Below are 19,625 nucleotides of genomic sequence, written 5' to 3'. Positions count from 1 at the left end.
GATGTGGTAATAAATTGCACATGAGCAGAGAAAATATGATTGGAATTAGCAAATCCTCCAACCTATTTCTTCACAGGAAAAATTTGTGAGCAAGAGAGAAGAATGATGGTTAGAGCTCTTGCCCTAAGTACAACTGGAATTTGGGGATGTAGAAGACTGAGATTACAAGGATCTTTTCATGGTACTTGAAGGTTATTATTAACAGAACTGCATAACTGAAAAAAAATGGAGAAAATAAAGTACTTTCCCATGAAAGTCTACATTGGCTGCTGAAATGTCCATAATTTTGCCAACCAGAATGAAAACTACTGAGATGTCTTAAGCAATCTTTTATTACTTTTTGGATTATCAAACACTTGAAATTGCTTCAGCCGTACAATGTTCCAATATTAGTATAAATACACAAAACATAGAATGATAGATGGCTTGCAATGTTTGTTTTCATGTTCAGAGCAATATACAATATTTCAATCTGCTATTCCCAGTACTTTCATTTGGCTGGGGAAAGCAAAGACTTTAAAAAACTAAAGGATGAAGTTGCATGATAAAGTTTAAAAGCCTCTTGATGTCATCCAAGCTGACACTGTGATTTACTTCATTACCTGAGTGACAGGGAGAGTTTGAGCAGGCTCGAGCTTTACTCCTTGGAGCACAGGAGAATGAAGTGATCTCAAGAGTATACAAAATCATGAGAGGAACAGATCAGGTGAATGCAGAGAGCCTTTTTACTAAAGTAGAAAAAATCAGTAATTAGAGGATATAGGATTGAGGGGGGTGGAGGGAGAAGAAATTTAACAGAAACCTGAGGGCAAAGTTTTTTTTTTAACATATTGGGTGGTAGGTGTATGGAATGGGCTGCCGGAGGTGGTTGAGGCAGGTAATGTTGAAAAGTTTAATAAAAAATTAGACAGACACAGGGATTAAATTGGTTTAGAGGGATATGGGCCAAACGCAGATAAGTTGGACAAGTGGAAGTTAGACATTTTGGTCAGCATAGGCAAGTTTCCACTTTGTGTGACTATGACCTTCATCTAAAAATTGTATCAATAAATGGAAGTTGCTGCATAAGTAATTTCTGCAGTGCTCCTATTATTTAATAAACAAGCACATGTACAGTGACTGATATGAAAATTGTTCAATGTAATCCAAGATACTTACAAAAAAAATCCTGGATCTTAAATGGTCATATCTTTAACTAAACGCTTGTTGGATACTGATGCGGAACACCAGACTTCATGTCAACAATGCTCACAATCCCGATTGACTGGAAACTCCTCAAACGTTTCTACTACATGCAAAAGCACATCATCAATGCAGCAGCAAACTTCATTCTTCCACACAAAAAAACCACAATGTAAATGATTTTTTGCAGCAAAATGGATCATCACACAAAAATCTTGATGATTATCCCACACAATATTCAAATTAATCTTTACATCAACCAGCTAAAATGTAATTCATGTATATATAACATTAAGTTTTATTATAATAAATTTACTAATGATTAGAAGCATCCTTGAGGTCCACAACATACCCCCTTAAAGAATGTTTGTTTTTCTTCCAAAGAACTGAATTTAAAGATTTTGCTCTCAATCAACTGGCAACGTAATTTGGCACTTGGTGCAAAGCACAAAGCTTCAGATGCAGGGTCATCACCTTCGTTTTCAACATGAATGACACTGAATGTAGGACATTGTCTCTTGGCAGTGCAGTTTCATCATTTAATACACGATAGAGTTTCTGATGCTGAAGGAAAAGCAGTCTGAATGAAGTTTGTAGATCTTTTTGGAGGCAGGTATCAGATTAATTAGAAATGCAAAATCAGAATATCACCCTATATTTACGCAATATCCTTGCAGAAACTTTAATTTTTCCAAAGGTTTTGATCCTATTTGACAAACTGCAAAATCTTTCAGGAGTGGGAATAGTGGATAAATGAACGTTGCATCATTCCAATCACTTCATGTGTAGGTCCTGGACAAAATAAAGATAAATACTGTAATATGCTAACTTTTCACAGTCCCATCAACAGCAAAGTGAATCCAGTTAAATGGATGGAATAACTATTTCTTCTAGTCTAATGACAATGCGCACAATCATGAGCTTGTTTAAATTTATAAAACCTCATCTTAACATCTTATCAGTCAGAATTATTACTTCAATGAACACAAGCTACTTTCTGCAAAAAGTTGCTAAGCAATGGCTTTCTATTGGCTATTGATACAACATGAAATAAGTTCACAATTCAATTTCTAGGAAACAGGTCCCCCACTAAATTCTGCTTAATTCAGTTAAAAAATAGTAATTTTCACTTTTTAAGTGACCAACATTTAGCTGTTGAGAGAAACCAGAATATATTACAGCAGAGAAGTCATCATCTTTATTTTTCATTCATACCATGCTTGCACGGTAAAGATGAGATAGTGTTTCTCCAGGACCATGTTTGATATTGACATAAATATGTTAAACATAATAAAATATTAAAGCGAATACAGTAAAAGTCCATGGTGCACTATCCACCTATATTCTGGGAATTCAGGAGCCTGATGGCTTGGTGGGGGAAAAAAACTTGCCCAATCTGGACATTGGAGCCCAAGTGCTACGGTACCTCCTACCAAATGGCAGAAGGGAGAATACGTGAGGCGTGTGTGGAGTCCTTCACAAGATTTATTATCTTTTGCCTGCCGAATGTTGTAGATGTCCTTCATGGTAGAAAGAGAGTTCCCAATTATCTTTTTCACTGACTTCACTATCCTCTGCAGTCAGGTTGTGGTCTGAGGTAGTATAGCTTCCAAACCAGGCAGTGATGCAGTTGCATCGGATGCTCTCAATACATCCTCTGCAGAATGTAGTGAGGATGGAGGGTGGGAGATTAACTTTCCTTAGCCTCTTCAGGAAGTAGAGGCGCTGCTGGGCTTTCTTGGCTATGGAGCTGGTGTTAAGGGACCAGGAGAGATTCTTCGCCAAGTGCACTTCAAGGAACTTGATACTCTTGATGACCTCAACGGTCAACCTATCACTGGTCACCAGAGTGTGGACTGCCAAGCCCTCCTGAAGTCAACAACCTTCTCTTGTTTTTTTTTAATATTCATTACAGGTTGTTGGCTCTGCACCAGCCAATTAGTGACTGCATCTCATCTCTCTATGCTGACTTGTCATTCTTGCTAATCAGGCCCACCACGGTCATGTCGTCAGCGAACTTAATGTTGTGGTTCAAGCTGTGTTTAGCTGCACAGTCGTGGGTCAGCAGAGTGAACAGCAGTGGGCTACGCACACAGTCCTGGAGTCCCCCATACTCAATGTGATGGTCTTCGAAGTGATGTTCGATCTGGACTGCCTGAGGTCTCCCAGACAGAAAGTCAAGAATCCAATTGCAGAGGGAGGTGTTTTAGACCCAGCAATTTCTTTATCAAATACTGAGGTATTGATTGTTTTGAATGCTGAACTGAAGTCAATAAACTGCATTTGAGCATAAGAGTCCTTATTTTCCAGGTGGGTGAGAGCTAGATGTAGGGCAGTGGTATTGTCCATTAGAGCAGTTGGATCTATGTGCAAACTACAGTAGGTCCAATGACGGGGGCAGCAGGAGCTTGATGAACAAGCCTCTCGAAGCACTTCGTTACGATAGATGTCATTGAGGCAGGACTCAGAAGCCTTCAGCACAGAGACATTGGTGGTGGCTTCAAAGCACGTTGGGATCTCGGCACTTCTCAGGGAGATGTTAAAGATGACAGTGAGAACATCTGCTAGCTAAGCTGCACATCCCCTAAGCACTCTGCCAGGAATGTTAACATAGGCTTTCCATGGGCTGACCTTGCCCAACTCTCTCTTCACATTGGCCACTTCAAGACACAGCACCTGATCATTTGGGAGAGAATTGGTCTTCTTTGCATGTTCTGGTCTGATGCATACTTCAGGATGAAGTAGATGTTAGTTCAACCCATCTCAAGGCCAATGGTTATTTAGAAAGCATTAATTTGCATGTAATTTCTCTGGATAGCCTGAAATATCTAATCATTCTCTACATAACCTCTCACTGTGAGCAACCTGACTCCAAAGGCCCTGATGGGATCTATCCCAGGATATGGAGGTAAGAAAGGGAAGAAACTGCCAATGCTTTAACAAGGATATTTGTACAGAATGATTGCTTTCATTGTTCAGTGAATTTAAAGTTGGAAACTCATGTTTGCAACCAAATAATATTTTGGTCAGGCCACATTTGGAATCTTGTATGCAATTCTGCTTACCACATTAGAGGAAAGACATGGAATTTTTTAAGGGGGTGCAGGAGAGATTTAACAGAAAGTTGTCTGGATTGGAAAGGACAAATTTGGATTGTTTTCATGATTCAGAAGATGAGGGATGTCCTCAAAGAAATATACAAAATGTTGACATTTTTAGGGTAGATAGAATCTTTTTCTCAGGATGGAAATGTCAAATACAAGAGAGGGAAAGTTCAAAGGAGATTTGCAAATTTTTTTTTTTTAACAAAGAGAATGTGGAAGTTGCCTGGAATGTGCAGCCAAGGAGATGATAAAAGCAATGTCTGAGCGATATTTGAACAGACACATGAACAAAAAATGGAGGGATAGAGACCACATGCAGGTAGGTGGGATTTGGATTCATAATCAGTGGAGTATTGTCCTGTGTTTTTCAATGTTTCTGCACTGCATTAATATTTTTGCATGAGATACTGATGTTGAATGATCAAAGTAAGGCTTTTTATATTTGTACTATAGGATAAAAGCACAAATAAAACAGTACTGAATTTTAAAACTATTGCAAGTTATGACGCCACATATGATTTCTAACTGGAATACCTGTAATTGAATGAAGATCAGTGGTAGGAAATCTGACTGATGCTGATCATAAATCACAAACTACCAATGATATAAACTTTACTAAGAAGAAATTAACTTGCCTAAATAGTTCAGTTATCTTAAGTTAGCCAACTGAAATTTCACCAGATTTTTAGAACTTCCAAATAATGCAACCTTGTTCAAAGATGAACAAGAAATAGTTATCAATGTTACATCGATATCAATGACATTTGGACTTAAATGAGATACAAGGCAAATCAAAATTTACCTGGCAAAAGATGAAACAGCAATTATGTCCAATATTTCCTCCAATCCATAAATTATCAGAAGGATTGCATTCATTATTACATCTGCTTTCAGCACATAGGTCTGCCACAACAAGTAGTACAAGGAAAGCAACATGCTTCCAATCGTCAAAACTAGGTTAATTACTATTGGAACTGTTTCTTCAGTTAGATTCCCTTTGAAACCTAAGGAACAGATTAAGAAAATATATCAAAACAGTTTTTATGGTGGACACACATTTTTATTTTACAAAGGGGATTTTACTCTAGTTGTTTTCCTGTATCAAGCACCCACAGGGATTGTCGATTGTGCATTTTCCGGTTGCCTGAGAGACGCTCTTACAATGCCTAATACACCTACATTAAGAACAAACAGTTTAAAAGACAGTGCAAAATGTAAAGTAATTTGAAAAAAAGAGTAGTATTGTCCTTAATTATGAAAAGTTCACTTTATTCAGGTAATTCCCACAATTACTCAATTTAAATTCAAACTCCAGTCACTGACACTGTAAAAGCACATACTCCCCGTCAACGTGCAACAAGAACAGGATTTCCCTGGTCCTCACCTACCACCCCACTAGCTTCCGTATCATCCTCTACAATTTTGGCCACTTTATACGTAATTCCACCAATAGACACATCTTTCCCTCTCCACCTTCCACTGGTCCTCTCCCTCCATGACTCTCTTGTCCACTCCTACTTTCCCACAAGGATATTTGTACAGAATGATTGCTTTTATTGTTCAGTGAATTTAAAGTTGGAAAATCATGTTTGCAACCAAATAATATTTTGGTCAGGCCACATTTGGAATCTTGTATGCAATTCTGGTTACCACATTAGAGGAAAGACATGGAATTTTTTTAAGGGGGTGCAGAAGAGATTTAACAGAAAGTTGTCTACTTTCCCTACTTGCCCCCTTGTAACCTACACATGAAACCACAGGAAGTGCTACACTTGTGCCCACTCCTCCTCCGTCACTACCATTCGGGGATCCAAACAGTCCTTCTAAGTGAAGAAACATTTTACTTATGAATCTGCAAGGGTCATCTACTGCATCCGGTGCTCCTGTTGTGGTCTCCTCAACATTGGCGAGACTGAACAGAGACAGGAAGATGGCTTCATTCAGCACCGTTGCTCTGTCTGCAACAATAGCGGGGATTTCCCAATGGCAACTCATTTAAATTCCCCGCCCCATTCCCATGCCGACACATCAGTCCATGCAATATCAGATGGAGACCACCCACAAATTGGAGGAACAAAACATTGTATTCTGTCAGAATACCCTCCAACCAGATGGCATTGACCAACTTCTGTTTCAATTTGGATCTCCCCTTCTTCTATCCCTATTTTTTATTTAGCTTGGTCTCTATAGGCCATTTCATGTCAGGCCCTGCCTTGAGGCCAGCTACAGGAGTGGATGAAAAACTTAAGTATTTATCTTTCAGACAGCAGCCCTAAAAGGCTGCTCCAGTGTCCCATTCATATCCAGAGATGCCTTGTTGTGCCCTCCAGATCTGATGAAGGTGAGGCAACTGGTGCCGTAGCACCACCTGTCATAAAACTGTAGTGGAGCAATAACCGTCTTCCCTACCCATAATCCCCCAGGCAGCTGGCACTGTTTTGGGAACCACAGAATGGTTCCAGCTGCCTGGGGGATTATGGGTAGGGAAGACGGTCATTGCTCTGCCATGTTCTGAGCCACAGGGAGCGGCCCTGAAGGCCAAAGCAGCCCTGCTGACCACGCCCACTGCTCCGATAGTCCCCACTGCCCTGACGGTCCCCACTGCCCCGACGGTCCCCACTGCCCCGACGGTCCCCACTGTCCCGATGGTCACCCCTGCCAAAAGTGCCCTCGCTGACAGCTCACACTGCCTCGACGGCCCCCATTGACAGTCCCTGCTGCCCCGACAGTCCCCACTGCCCCGACGGTCCCCACTGACCCAAGGGCCCTCACTGACAGCTCCTGCTGCCCCGAGGGCTCTCAGTGACAGCTCACACTGCCCCAACGGTCCCTGCTGCCCCCATCTTGGAGAGAGAGGGGTAAGTGGGGAGATAGGTCACGAGCTGACGGCATCATCAGCCTGCTCCTAACCAGCTGCTTGCAGCGGCTGTGTATTCAGGTCAAGCAGCAGAATGCAGTGCTCTGCTGATTATCCCTCCCCGAGAAGGGTTGGAATGGGCACCTCACAACAAGCCACTGCACATTCAGGAAGGTACGTCTTTAGCCACATAGGCAATTAACCTCCACCTTTACAAACGAGTGTTTGGTGTACCTGAAAGTGCCTTATCTCTTTTTCCCTCTATCTCCTTTCCTCCAGCTCTGCATTCACAGAGCCACCCCTTCCCTTGATCAATTTTCACCTTTTCTCCTATCCATATCCAATTATCACCTCTTTTTTGTCAGTCTGTGCTCCTCCCCCAGCCTTTATATTCAGGCACCTGTCCGCTTTTACTCATACCTTGAGGAAGGGCTCAGGCCAAAACGTTGGTTATATATCTTTACCTCCTTTAGATGCTGCAAGACCTGCTGAGTTTTCCAGCATTTCTGATTTTTTTTTTTAAAATGTCCTTCAATTGTAAGGTGTACTCACAAAGACTGAAAACAAGGCAAAACACTGTCCAAATTTCTGGAATATTAGAATATTTTCAGCATCAATTTATAACTTACTACATCACAGCAGAAGATAGTTAACTGCTTTAACTATCAGTTACTGTAGAAAATCTGGATGCAAGAGAAGGAGGAATTGAAACAAATAATTATCACCAAAGAAAAAAAATTAGGTGAATTAATGTTGAGTAATAGCTCCTGAACCTTATGGCATGTATCACTTATTTTAAAGAAATGCTGTGGGGATAATGATTAATTATTAATAATTTGTGGTGATCTTTCATAATTCCTGGAGTTCTGGAAAGATCACAGCAGAATGGAAAAACTACAAATGTTTACTCAAGAAAGGATCAACAATGGAAAAAAAAACAGACCACTGTACTTGCATTAGGCCATTCCATTTTGCTAGAATCCACTGTGAGAGGGATTAAGATTACTAAAAAACATAAAGATTTGTTTAGGACTAATTTTTTCCCTCTATTGGACCTGATCGGCAGTTTACTTACCAATTGGTCACCATTATCCCTATCCATGATAGGCCGAATTAATGCTACTAAGATGATGATCTTACCTAAATTTTTATATATATTCCAAGCTATACCTATTTTTGTTCCTAAATCTTTTTTTGATAAGGTCGATTCTAAATTGTTCTCGTATATCTGGCAAAACAAGAATCCTAGATTGGGGAAAAAATATTTACAGAAATCTAAACTAGAGGGAGGGTTGGCATTAACCAACTTTAGAATTTATTACTGGGCAATTAATATTAGTTACTTAAGGTATTGGGTGAATTATTCAGAATTATCTCTAAATCCCCATTGGGTAAATTTAGAAATTAAACCGATACAAAATTTTTCAATTAGCTCTATTTTGGGAGCTGCTCTCCCTTTTACTCTTACTAAATTATATAAACAAATTGATAATCCAATGGCTAAACATACACTACGTATATGGTTTCAATTCCAGAGATTTTTTGGCCTAAGTCATTTTATCTTGGAAACTCCTATTGTACTAAATTTCCTTTTTCATCCCTCTCTAATTGATCAAGCTTATTTACTCTGGAAAGTTAAAGGTATAACATGCTTTTCGGATTTATTCTTGGATAACTCTTTCATGTCATTTGAACAATTATCCATGAAATATGATTTACCTCGATCTCATTTCTTTCAATATTTGCAGATTAGGAGTTTCTTAGTTTCGACTTTACCCTCTTTTCCCAATCGGGAGACTACGACTGTTTTAGAGGATATACTATATTCAAAATTCCCTCCAAAAGGTGTGATATCTAAATTATAAAATATAATTACAAAAATAAATTCTGGGACTTTTGAAAAGTTTAAAAATGATTGGGAAAGAGAACTCAACCTTCATATTTCTAATGAAAATTGGAATAAAATTCAGCGACTGGTAAACTCTTCTTCTCTATGTGCAAAACATTCACTAATACAGTTTAAAGTTGTTCATAGAGCTCATATGTCTAAAGATAAACTCCATCGCTTTTATTCTCATATCGATCCTATATGTGATAAATGTCAATTGGAAATAGCTTCCCTTACACATATGTTTTGGTCCTGTCCCTCTTTACAGAATTATTGGAAGGAAATTTTTTCCATTATATCTACTGTTTTGAATATTGATTTACAACCACATCCCATTACTGCAATTTTTGGATTACCTATGATAGATTTGACTTATTTATCTCTTCCTGCGGATCATATGATTGCTTTTCTTACACTAATGGCTAGAAGATCTATACTACTAAATTGGAAAGAGGTAAATCCTCCCACTGTTTTCCAATGGTTTACCCAAACTATACTATGTTTAAATTTAGAGAAAATTAGAAACTCTGTCTATGAATCCCCTTCTAAGTTTGAGTTAACCTGGCGACCATTTATTCAATATTTTCATTTGTGGTGAGTTGATCTGGCTCTGTTTTCTTTCTATGATTATGTATGATAATTGGGCTGTAAGATGAGATCGGAGTGATCGGCGTGGTTTAGCTATATCTGTAGGTTTTTTTTTAAGTTTTTTTTTAAAGTTTTTTTTAATTCAGATTTGTTTTTTCTTCTTTTTTGGGGTTTTTTTTTCTCTTTTTTCATATATTGTTATTAATTATATCTTTTTTTTTTAGAGATAGTTCACACCCTAAACTGATCAAAAAATTTTTTTTTATGATATATTTTTATTCTGTAATATTATTGTTTAATATCTCTGTATTAATTCATTACTTACTATGTATTTTTTTAATATCTCTTTGAACTGTATGTATTTATAAATTATAATAATAATAAAAAGATTGAAAAAGAAAGAAAGAATCCACTGTGAGAAAATATTCACATAACTTTAAGAAAATGTTATGGCAATGTGGTTTTATGATGGGAAAATCCCCATTTATTGTGGTCAAAAGTTACTGCACAAAGTGAGAACTCGTCACGTCGGTGATGATATTGGTGACATGAATAGAATGTTGGCTAACAGAAAACAGATGGGATAGATATATTTATCTTCAAGTTGGCAAATTGTAAAGAGGTAATTTCCACAGGAATCAGTATTCTGGCCACAATTATTTATAATCTATATGAACAAGCTTTCTTACTGGAGTTGATGTAGTCAGGTTTGCTTTATGATAATAAAGATAGGTGTCTCTTCAGTGAGAATAAATAGGTTAAGTGGCTAAAAATTCTCAAATATACTAGAATGCGCGAAACAAGTTTGATCCCTTTGATAGAAAGAACAGAAAATCAAAATTGGAAATCCAAGTTTACAGGAGTAGATAGAGAGCAAAGTTCAGGCCAACATCAGATAAGCTATGATCCTCATGAATGAACAGGTTTGAAGGCTCCTCCTATTTCTTCTGCTGTTATGTTCTTAAGATGGAGGCCAGGCCACTCCCTCTCCAGCTAGAATAGTAAACTTTAAAATAGGGAGTACAGATATAAAAATATTTTAAATTCAATGTTTCAATTAGAATCGAGAATAATGGGAAAGGTCAGAAAATTGGGAGAAACTGCAGAATGCTGTGATAGTGGTATCTAGAAATCATTATCATGGTTGAAAGAGAGAAGGTTAGCATACGCATACCAAATATGTTGGTCTTTATTGCCAAAACCATAGAATCCTAAATTAAGAAGATCTTACTAGCAACTGTACAAGGTGTACATGAGTTCACACCCCAAGGGTAAACTTTCATTTGGAGGTAGTTCAGTAAAGGCTAACTTGGCTCATTTTAGGGGGCAAAATTGTCAGTTTTATAGCTTTCACTCATTTACATTCAGAGGAAGCAGAGATAATCCTATAGAAACATCAAGGGGTCCTAGCCCACTTGACAGGGTGGAAGCTGGAAGGATGTTTCCCTCCATGGGAAGAGTTAAAACATTGGGGCAAATTTCAGAACATGTAGTCAAGCATTCAAGATACTTCTTCTAGGCAGATATTTAATTTTTAGAATTCTTGTTAGAAATTTTTTATTAGGAAATCTTTTGATTTTCCACTATCATAGAGCATTTCGCAAAATAAAACTCATGCCATGATCAGGTGAACTGTGATCCTAATAGAATGATGGAACAGATTTGAGGGCTGCATCGCCTGTTCCTGCCTACACCTCCTAAACTGAGGCCAGATTTTGCTTTCACGAATTAATCAAAAAGGGTGCTGAGGGTGTTGGAGGCTTCCTGATTATGTCAGAAGTTTGCATCTGGAGCTTGTATTGCAGATGACTTGGACTGAAAGCTGTGTGGCTGTGGAGGATGCAGAAGCGCTGGAGGTGAAGCCATGGATTTTCAGTGACTCTGGGGGGACTCTCTTCTGCTTTTCTTTCTCTGGATGTAAGGAGCGCTGGACAATTTTTGCTGATAGCAAATTAGTCTGCCTTACAGTAGACTACAGGAAATTTTGTGTAAAATTACATTTTCAGATTTATTACATGACAATAAAATAATTTTGAAATCTTTAAAAAAAATCTTTCAAACAAAGCTATCTCCAAGAGTAGATGCTTATATAGAGGAAGCTTTCACAGTGAAAACAATTATTCCCAAATGAATAGATCTTTAACTTCACAAAAAAGTAGAGCACATTCCTTGAAAGTCATCAGGTTAATATAGCTCCAAATTCTCTAAAATTCACATCACTCATTATATAGAGGTTCAACACAATATATACAATTTAATATAACATCTTACCATGGTATAGCCGTGTCACTTCTAGAATTATCATTAGAATCAGAAGAACTAAATCAAGAGCCAGATAACCACCTGGGAAAGTGAAAACCTGACCTGAAACATATACAGGTAATATATTTTAAAAATGCCTGGAACTCAAAGTTTTAAACATGAGCATTTTTTAAAATAGTTATTGTAAAATTGAAGTGAAAACTTACTTTTGTAGATAACCATTAGGAAAGTGGCAAGAATATAAAAAATAAAATAAAATATATTGAAATAATAAATCATCTGCAGAGGTATAGAAGAAAGCTGTTGAAATCCTGGTTAAGGCAATTTGACAGCAATGAAAGTTATGCACATCATCAACCTGGACCACTTAACGTTCTCAAATACCTGGAGTCCTCAGTTTCTAAGCAGACTTTTTGAAATTATAGAGGGATAAATTACTTTGCAAATAGATAATTTTCAAAATAAGCTGATTATTTTTTCAACAATTTTCCATTTCTTTTGACAATAGAAAACATATATTTTGTGCATTATGCATTTGGATTAATGCAGAATTTCATTTAGCAAAGAAACAAAGGCAAGTTTTCCCCATTGCCATACCTCTAACCTGAACTTTCAGGGTTTTCAAAATTGTGGTGTCACTTGTGGGCTCTCCATCTGATAGGACTTTAGGAGTACAACCAGTACATAGACTGCATCAAATAGCTCACTTCCACCTTCTCAAGAGCAACGTGAGCTGGACACTGGATAATAAAATGCAGCAACATTGACTTAACTTTCTAAAACATATTAAATTCAAGTATCCACAACAGCAGTTACCATTCTGTGTAGAGTCAGGTGATCTCTGTCCTGAGAAACACAATGACTGAAAAGATTTCATTTTTCTCTTTGCAGTTAACAGTGATAAAAATATCAACTACTTTCTCAAACTTGCCAAATATCTCCCTGCAGTGCAACCTAAAAAAACACTTGCGAGTTCAAATGACATTTCTTAGGAACAATTAAAAGAGTAAAATGCTTGCCCAAATCCACCCCCCAAACAGGACATTATTCAAGAAACCTCATTACACTCATTAAAAAGCATTCTTGTTCTTACAACTGTATCAAAATGAACATAAGTATAATTGGTAATTTGATGAATTTGTGGGTAAATCAACTCATTATGAGTACCAGGATAAATTCAGTTTCAATTTCAAATCTGTGGCAAGTTAACTGGTCTCAACTTTGAAATATGTAAAATGCCACTGTGTATATTTAATGAGAAACGTTTGTACATATTTTGGTTGATATGGTTCACAGTGTGAAAATAAAAAAAATTATTAAAAAAAAACTGAAATATGCATCATTTCTTGTCCATGGAGAAAATTTGTGTAATTTTAGAAACGCAATTAAAATTTAAAATCCACATAGCAGTCAATAAGAAAGGTCAAACAACTCAGAGAAACAAATTTATGTACAATGTCTTTAATGAAGACATTGATACAACAGCTACCATTCTAGAGTAAATGTTGCATTTCAATTACTGGTTAAATTTTATTCCAAAGGATACAACAGTAGTAGAATTAACTGTAAAAGAAGATACAATTTTGGATTACAATTTACTTTCGCACCCATTCACTCAAGCACAGAAAAATAAATATTATTCTCCAGTCTACTAACTAGTTGCAAGTCAAGTCACCTTTATTTGTCATTCATATCATGCATTGCATGGTAAAAACAAGATAGCATAAAATAGATGTTAAAATATTAAGGCATATACAATAAAAGTTCATGGTACACTATCCACATACGTTTTGGGAATTCAGGAGCCTGATAGCTTGGGAGAAAAAAAATGTTGCCCAATCTGGACACAAGGCCCCGAGTGCTATGGTATCTCCTACTGGACGGCAAAAGGGAGAAAAGTTTACATGAGGTGTGTGAAGGCCTTCCTTCACAACGTTTATTGCTTTTCACCTGCATCATGTGTTGTAGATGTCTATCATGGTAGGAGAGCCCCCAATGATATTTTCTTCTGACCACTGTCCTCTGCAGGGTCTTACAGTCTGAGGTAGTGCAGCTTCCAAACTAGGCAGTGATGCAATTGCTCCGAATGCTCTCAATACATCCTCGGTAGAATGTAATGAGGATGGGGGTGGGGTGGGGGGAGAGATTAATTTTCCTCACAGCCTTTGCAGGAAGTAGAGGTGCTGTTGGGCTTTCTTGGCTATGGAGCTGGTGTTAAGGAACCAGACGAGATTCTCCACCAAGTGCACACCAAGGAACTTTATACCCTTGATAACTTCAACAGTAGAGTGATTCTCCCGAGCCTTCCTGAAGTCAATAACCATCTCTTTTGTTTTATTAATGTTCAGACACAGTTTGTTCACTCTGCACCAGCCCATTAGCAACTGCACTTCATCTCTGAACACTGATTCATCACTCTTACTAATAAGGCCCACCACAGTCATGTCATCAGTGAACTTGATGACGTGGTTCGAGCCCCTGTAATCAGTGTGATGGTCTTGGAAATGCTCTTTCAGATCCAGACCTTGAGTCTCCCCAAAAGGAAGTCAAGAATCCAATTGCAGGTACTGTGGTTTGATTGTGTTGAGTATCAAAATGAAGTCAATAAACAGCTTTCGAAAATACATCCTTATTTTCCAGGTGGGCAGGGCTAGTTGTAGGACAGTGGCGATAGCATCATCCATAGAGCAGCAGGAGCTTGATGTGTCCCATGATGAGCCTCTCAAAGCAATTCATGATGTTAGATGTGAGTGCGGAAGGGCGGTAGTCATTGAGGCAGATCATAGACAACTTCTTCGCCTCAGTGACAATGGTGGTGGCTTTGTAGCACGTTGGGACCACGGTGTTTCTCAGGGAGATGTTAAGGATGTCAGTGAGAATATCTTCCATCTGAGCCGCACATCCCGAGCACTCTGCTGGTAACATTATCCAGTCCAGCAGTTTTCCATGGGTTGACCTTGCCCAACACTCTTCTCACATCAACCACTGTAAGACACAGCAACTGATCATTTGGAGGAGAGGTGGTCAACTTCACAGCCACATCGCTTTTCTCCTCAAAACATGCAGAGAAGTTGTTCAGTGCATCTGGGAGGGAGACATCACCAGCACAGGCAGATGGTGTAGTCCTGAGGTTGCTGACATCTTGGATGCCTTCCAGATGCATCACATGTCCTTGCTAACCAGGAAGTGACTATGAATGCACTGGGCATGTGCACACTTTGCTTTCCAGGTGACCTTGAATAGCCAAGGTTACCTTATCGCCCACTCTGAAGGCAGAGTTTTAGTTTCTCAGCAGCACACTTTTTTCCTTGATTTGTCCCTGTACTCCAGTTTTATATTTGTAATCAAACAATTCACACATGATTAAAGTGCACATTCCAGATTTTATTCAAGGTTATTTGTATACATTTAGAAATTACAGCACCATAATGTTTGGGGCATTTGGCTTTACTGGTGTTTGTGAATACTCAGGTTTGTTTACTGAGTATGTTCATTCTTCTTTATGATGTTCCAAACTGTTTATTTTGGTAATTATAAGGTTTTAGTGATGTCTCTTACTGTTTTATTCTTGTTTTTCAGCTTCATAATGGCTTCTTTGACTTTCATTGGCACAACTTTGGTCCTTATGTTGAAAAATGGCAACTACAGACTCCAAAGGCGATCATAAATTTAGAAGCAAAACTAGCTCTCTTATACATGCAGCAATGAAGCAATTAAACCTATCTGAGTACTCATCAACACCTGTGAAGCCAAACATTTATCTCTTCTATCACTATAACCAGAATCAGAGCTCCACAGCATGGAATTTGGCTATGCTGACCAAGCTAGTCCTGTTTGCCTGCATTCAGCCCATTCCGTGTAAACCATTTCACTCCATATACCTGTCTAAATGTCTTTTGAATAAAACAATTGTCACTGACAGCTCATTCTTTTTACCCACCACCCTCTGTGTGAAGGTGTCCTTTAGGTTGTTTTTAATATTGTTCCCCTTTCACCTGAAATTCTGCCCTCTAGTTTTAGATTTCCATACCTTGGGGGGAAAAAAAGGATAATTATTGACTTTATCTGGCCCACATGATTTTTATTTACCTCTTCGTTTCCTCCCTCAGCTTCCTATGCTCCAGAATGTTCTGAAAATTCACATCTACTAATTCCAGCAGAATTCTGCATTAACATTACAACCTTCTGAGATAATTACATATTTGTCACTTCCAATTCTGCCCCCAAAATTTTATTGCTTCACCAAGGCCATAATTTCAGTTGTAAATTTATTCACCCAAGTCCCATTTTTCCTCTGAGACTCCCCCACCCCCAAAACACATCTCTACAACAAGCCTTTGGACAGCTGTCCTAATGTTTCCTCGCGTGGCTTGGTGTCAAATTCTGCTTGACGACCCCACTTTAAAATACCTTGGGACAATTTGCTACATGAAATACACCATACAAATATTGTTCTTTGCATTTTAGCTAGCATATTGAAGAGATACTAGAAGCTCACAAGAGATTGCAGAAACTGGAATCTGAAGCTAAACACACTCTATTGGAGGAACTCAGCAGGTCAAACAACATCTGTGGGAGAAAAAGAATGGTCAATGTTTTGACCTGAAGTCCTTTAACAAGATTTTTATTTAAATGTAATGAAAAGCCAGTAAAGAGGACAGGATGTGAGGAGTGGGACAGGGGTGGCTCCCATATGGTATTGATAGATCAGGAGTTTGGGGTGCAGAGTTCTGCCATAAGTGAAAATAATCCAAGGGATTTCATGATTTGAAAGAGACTGTGTGCCACTCACACTTCTGGTCTCTAAAGGTAGATAAAGAGAAGCAAGTTTAGAAGGTATAAGCTATTAGAGATTGAATATGCAGGTCATTTCCTCTAAAATTACAGGAGGCATTGCTAGGGAAGACAAAATCTTTTACTCAGGGTAAGAAAAAAAATCACATATTAGAGGTCGTTTAAAAATGTGCTGGGCAAGATTTTTGGTGTGGAGAAAGGAAGATACCTGGAGAAGAGGTGGAAGCAAATAGTAACGTTTGAGAGGCTTTCAGGTAAGTACATGAATATGCAGGCAATGGAGGGATTTGTACCACGTGCAAGAAGCAAAGTTTCAGTTTAACTTGGGCATCATCTTCAGCACCGACACATGCGGTGAAGGATATGCCCTTGTGTTGTATTGTTCTATATTCTATGTTCCAAGAAGCAATCCTCCCAATTGTAATGGAGGATTAAAACCATGTGCCCAGATGCTTTTTGCTTATGTGGAACTGACGACACTAGGGGCCACACTCAGGTCACCTTACTGTCAGAACTAGCAGATGTAATTAAATTCAGCCATGGGGATTTATCTGAGGATGCACTTTGAAATGGAATTCCACTGTGAGGCCCAGGGAAAGCAGTTGTCAAACGCCACACTCTGAAATTGACAAATTGGTCACAACCTGTCTTGCTCGAGAAGTTTGTATCTACAAGATAAACCAGGATATCATAACATCCTGGTTCCATAATAATTAATCTTCTAAATTGTAGGATAGTATGTTCAGCTTTGATTTTGACTAACAAATGTTAGAAGGAGTAGGCGCATGATTAATTGTTTTTGGGGTATATAAGCCTGTGGTCCTGCTGCTGAAGTTTAGACTCTCTGAGGGGTGGGAACACCCCTTGTCAAGAAGGAAGAACAGCCAGATTCCGAGCAACGTCCCGGTCGGGGGAGGTGGAGAAGCTGCTACCGGCGCCCTGACAACCTACTACAAGTGTGCCATCGTTGCCTTGCTTCGGCAGTGGGACCAGTCCAAGCGTTGATAAGTATAGTTGGGAAGGGCTTGCATATTGTAGTGTGAAATCAGCTTTTGAATTTGTAATAAACATTTGTTTAAACTGAACTGCTCTTGGTGTGTGTGTCTATTTTCTTTCGGTAGCTCAAACACTGTGACCAATCTAAAACGAACAAAATGAGAGGTATAAGTTTACCCAAGACACCAATCTTGTCTTTAACTGATAAAAAGACTCACAAACCCCCCTGGCCCTTTCCTAAATTCCAATGGATACTCCAGTGAATACTGAAGACACCACAATTCAACATTAATCTCCTTCTGGGTCGGGTTTAGTCGTTACTGCAGCTACTGTCCATGACCTAAAGGGTGTTTGGAAACCCAAAAATTCCCAAGCTGGCTGATATTTACACAAACACATCCAAGACAGTTAGCGAATTTAGAAAAGGATTGGATGATAAAATGCACTGCCGTTTCCTTTCACATAAATCTCATAAACAGACAATATTTTTCAATTCACATAAATCACCGAGTGAATTTTACAGAATCCACGTGGTTCTAAGCACTCTGTCGCTCAAAAGCTTATTAAGACTTCTTAAAACCCCTTGCTATTAACTCAATCTTGTTATTGCAAAGTAACTTGGGGAACTAAAAACCACGTCAGTTGCCACAGCAACATGGCTCTCACTGCCTCACCTTTCTTCAACACCATGTTCTCCGACTTAATGGTCCTCCAGTATCCCATCAACCTCCGCACGGTCATTTCGCGATGTAGCACCGCCCCCGGTAACGAGCAGCGCCGAACTTTTCATTCAGCAAGAATGTGCAACGTGTTCTCTCCGAGAATTTAAAAAAGACACGTTGCAAATCAAAAACTAGACTGATTCATTTTCTCTCTCTCTCTCAATATGATGAAGATCCAATCCAGGCTTTGGAGTTTAACGTTTTTCCATTAAAATCGCGATTCTGTTCATTTCCCGTAAAGTTACAGCAAACCTGGAGCTCATTAGAAACAATACATTTTTATCAAAATTAAATTTGTTTTAAATGATAACAGTCCATTACTACTCGCCAATCATAAAAAAGAGGCATTGGCCAGTTCAATCATGATCACTTCCATCTGAAATGTAAGCTGTTTCACAAATCTTAGTTATTATTTCATCTGCTAAGTATAATCACATTTTCCTGATTTTGTTTCACATGTCCAGCATTTTTAGTTTTTGCAATGTCAAGAGAATTTCTTTGCTTGGGAGAGAGAAGAGCAGGAAATAGAAGATACAGGCCAGAAATCTGTCAACTGCAGTAAACTGCAGTCATGGAAAAACAACTTGCATCGAGACATCAGGTACCACACAGAGATAAAAACTGGGAGAATGGAATGGAGTTATACAAGAATATCTGCAGATGTTGGGATTGAGGTCAATGCACAAATATGCTGGGATCGAATGCTGGAGAAACTCAGCAGCTCACCCAGCATCCATAAGAAGTAAAGGGTAGCCAAAGTTTCAGGTCTGGGCCCTTCTTGAAGTCTAAGAAAAAAAACATTAATAAATAAAATGATGGAGGAGTGGGGAGGAAGAAGATATGGGAACAGGGAGGAGCACAGGCTAACAGTTAAGAGGTAATAAGTGGAATCAAATGGGAGGACAGAAGAGACAAAAGTGAGGTGTAGGGGTAAAGGGTAGTTGCATGTGGTAAGAATTTCTGCATTTTACTTTTAATTGGACTCTATACCATGCTATTTGCATCATATTTTCCATTTGAATAACAATGAAAAATGGGAATAAAAACAAAACAATGGTATGAACACTATATTTTTCAATTTCAGTTAACATGTCCCCTCTCTCTTCTGAACAACCATTCCTCTTTCTCTCCCCCCATTTTTGACCCACATCAATACTTTTAAGAACCACTCACTAACTGTATATATTTCCCCTTATATTTAACGTTCCAAACTGCAATACCTTTGACTTTCT

At 38.5% G+C, this 19,625-nt stretch overlaps 1 protein-coding gene across 3 annotated transcripts; it reads right to left on the bottom strand.

Annotated features, from left to right (window-relative positions):
* Positions 1–314: 314 nt before the first annotated feature.
* On the bottom strand, positions 315–18,484 carry LOC138744855 (transmembrane protein 80-like). 3 transcript variants are annotated; one of them, XM_069901626.1, is made up of 6 exons: positions 18,346–18,476; positions 13,428–13,444; positions 12,088–12,181; positions 11,891–11,983; positions 5,089–5,290; positions 315–1,974 (listed from the first exon to the last, which is right to left on the bottom strand). In XM_069901626.1, exons 1-6 carry the CDS (start codon positions 18,410–18,412, stop codon positions 1,962–1,964), a joined length of 486 nt encoding a protein of 161 aa, XP_069757727.1. In that variant the 5' UTR covers positions 18,413–18,476; the 3' UTR covers positions 315–1,961. The 3 variants fall into 3 exon arrangements, with proteins under 3 accessions (XP_069757727.1, XP_069757746.1, XP_069757738.1); XM_069901645.1 differs by lacking the exon at positions 18,346–18,476 and adding an exon at positions 16,380–18,299; XM_069901637.1 differs by lacking the exon at positions 315–1,974 and having other exon boundaries at positions 5,085–5,290; positions 18,346–18,484.
* Between the last annotated feature and the right edge of the window lie 1,141 nt (positions 18,485–19,625).

Source organism: Narcine bancroftii, chromosome 1 (genome assembly GCF_036971445.1).
Source record: "Narcine bancroftii isolate sNarBan1 chromosome 1, sNarBan1.hap1, whole genome shotgun sequence".
NCBI lineage: Eukaryota > Metazoa > Chordata > Chondrichthyes > Torpediniformes > Narcinidae > Narcine > Narcine bancroftii.
Note: the sequence above shows the minus strand (reverse complement) of the source record. Positions and strands in the feature narration are given on the sequence as shown.

Excerpts from the sequence above, each read along its gene's own strand:
- LOC138744855 (XM_069901626.1), bottom strand. The coding sequence starts at position 18,412 with ATGACCGTGCGGAGGTTGATGGGATACTGGAGGACCATTAAGTCGGAG. Across the intron at positions 11,984-12,087 it reads CCTAATGGTTATCTACAAAA|GTCAGGTTTTCACTTTCCCA; the intron begins GTAAGTTTTCAC and ends TATATGTTTCAG. Across the intron at positions 5,291-11,890 it reads AGTGACACGGCTATACCATG|GTTTCAAAGGGAATCTAACT; the intron begins GTAAGATGTTAT and ends TCTGTTCCTTAG.